The 2,161-nt window shown below is 36.6% G+C and overlaps 1 protein-coding gene across 1 annotated transcript in view; it reads left to right on the forward strand.

The window, feature by feature from the left end:
• The window catches only part of LOC117119232, an 18,046-nt gene that overhangs the window by 7,218 nt on the left and 8,667 nt on the right, over positions 1-2,161 (forward strand). The window contains exons 6-8 of the mRNA XM_033264040.1: positions 136-282; positions 686-811; positions 1,077-1,220. Coding sequence (XP_033119931.1) covers positions 136-282; positions 686-811; positions 1,077-1,220 — 417 coding nt within the window. The remainder of the gene's footprint in view (positions 1-135; positions 283-685; positions 812-1,076; positions 1,221-2,161) is intronic.

Genomic DNA, 2,161 nt, shown 5'->3' on the forward strand with positions numbered 1-2,161 from the left:
CACATATATAGGGCCTATATTTTTCTTTAATGGTCCTCTGTTAAACTTTAATTTATAGCTATTATGAATTACAATTAAGTTGTTCATATTTATATCTAATGTGTGGCGTGACGTACTTTACTATTTGTCTATTAGATATTGACGAGTGCAAAGAAGACCTCGACAACTGTGCAGTCGATCGTGTTTGCAGAAACACGTTCGGAAACTTCTTCTGTTCCTGTCCCGAGGGTCTGAGCTATAATTATGATATTGTCAATGGCAAGAAGGAACTGGTGTGTAGAGGTATGTGAAAGTTGGTATTATTTTTTTTCTATCAAATTGTGGTTGAAATTGTGTACAATGCCCATATTACTATTATCATTATTGTCATCAACAACATTAACAACTTCAACAGCAAGCACGCATCATCATAATCAGTGACAAAAAACATTACAATCTTTTCACATATTTTTACTTAGTAAAATTTGAAATATATAGGTTTTAGTATCTATTTGAGATTAATATATCAGGTAACAAAGGTTATATAAAGTTATTAATCCTTTCGTATTGATCTGAGGATGGTTCTACTTATTTAATGCTTTTCCCCCTTTAAATGTAGTTCTTCATTCTCCGAATACTTGCAGTGCGTAATTTTAAATTTAGATGTAGGTGCTTCAGAGCCTTAGATTTATTTATTTTATTTTAGACCGAAATGAATGCGACGGACCAAACGATTGCGACCCCAACGCCAACTGTATTAATGAGAACCCTGGCTACAGTTGTGAGTGCAAATTTGGATACGTTGGCGACGGATCAACTTGTACTGAATTAGGTAAGCATCAGCGATAACACAACCTTAAACAAAATAAAATATAGACAAAAATATTATATATATATAAATGAGGGGTTTAGGGGGTTATGGATCAATCTGGTAAATGTTATTTAGGCTTTCTGTCGTGTATTTTGACAGCTTGAGTGCACAATTATATTTAGTATCACGATTTCATTGTTTGTATTTACTTTTACAACAGTGGTCTATCATCATTCTTATTATAATGTTTTAATTTAGATTAATTATGCTTATTTTTTTTATGCAGATTCAAGAACGTGTGCGGATTTTCCGTGCTTCCCTGGAGCCGAATGTGTGGATGTTGGCCGTAATCCCGCAGATCCATTGGCTAAGTTATTCGTCTGCCAAAGCTGCCCGCCAGGCTACGCTGGAGACGGTGTCGATTGTTTGAGTAAGAAAGCTAATAAAAGTGTTAAAATCGTCTTCCTATCAATTATCATTCAAAATAGTTCATGAGATACGTATACACGTTATTGTCACAATTGAACTTCTCGAAGTGTCAATCAAACTTAAAAATAGGCTCCAAGCGGGAGCGTGTGTCTACTGCCTTATAAAGGAGATTTTATTTTTGAATTTAATCTTATGTTCTTCAATATGATATGCAGATATGTGTTTATTATTGTAGTGTATCTGAATTTTTCATGAAAATTGTCTTTCATAACAATATTCTGTATACTACTAGGTCTAGTGTATGATATTGCACTAAAACACTTTAAAAAAAAGAGTAACTCTTGGAGTTACCGCGTTATGTCGTTGATCTCGACAGTACTACCATGTTCTAGAGGGATCCTTCAAATGACGGTTAAAGGCATTCGTGGCGAACGCGTGCTGCGTCTCTATAACGCATGTTCGAGTTTGAACGCAATTTTGTTCGAATTCCGAACGCTATTCGATTTTCAATAGAGCGCCCCCACCTAGTGGCAGTATTACCCATCATTCCTCCATCGGATTTACCCTTTTCCGCCACCTTTAATTGCTACATCATGACATAATGTCAAAGATCTTATAAACACAAGATAGCGTTCTCCGGGATTTACGCGTGAAAATTCTGTAATAAGGCATGAATGGCGCCCTCTTGCTGAATTGGAAACTTTTGACCCTTGACCGCTCTGATCTGACCATACAGTACACCGCCTGTGAACAGCAGAACAGGAACCATCTCAGATCCATGGCAACAGATTGGACGCCCTCTTCCAAAACTTATTACTTTTTCTCTTCGGTAATAGCGCATGAATGGCGCCCTCTTGCTAAATGGGAAACTTTTGAACCTTGACCGACGATTCTATTTGTTACGCGTAAATCGCGGAGAACGCTATCTTGTGTTTATAAGAT

This window comes from Anneissia japonica, unplaced genomic scaffold (assembly GCF_011630105.1).
Source record: "Anneissia japonica isolate Jap-2015-1 unplaced genomic scaffold, ASM1163010v1 scaffold2692_len624387_cov171, whole genome shotgun sequence".
Lineage (NCBI taxonomy): Eukaryota > Metazoa > Echinodermata > Crinoidea > Comatulida > Comatulidae > Anneissia > Anneissia japonica.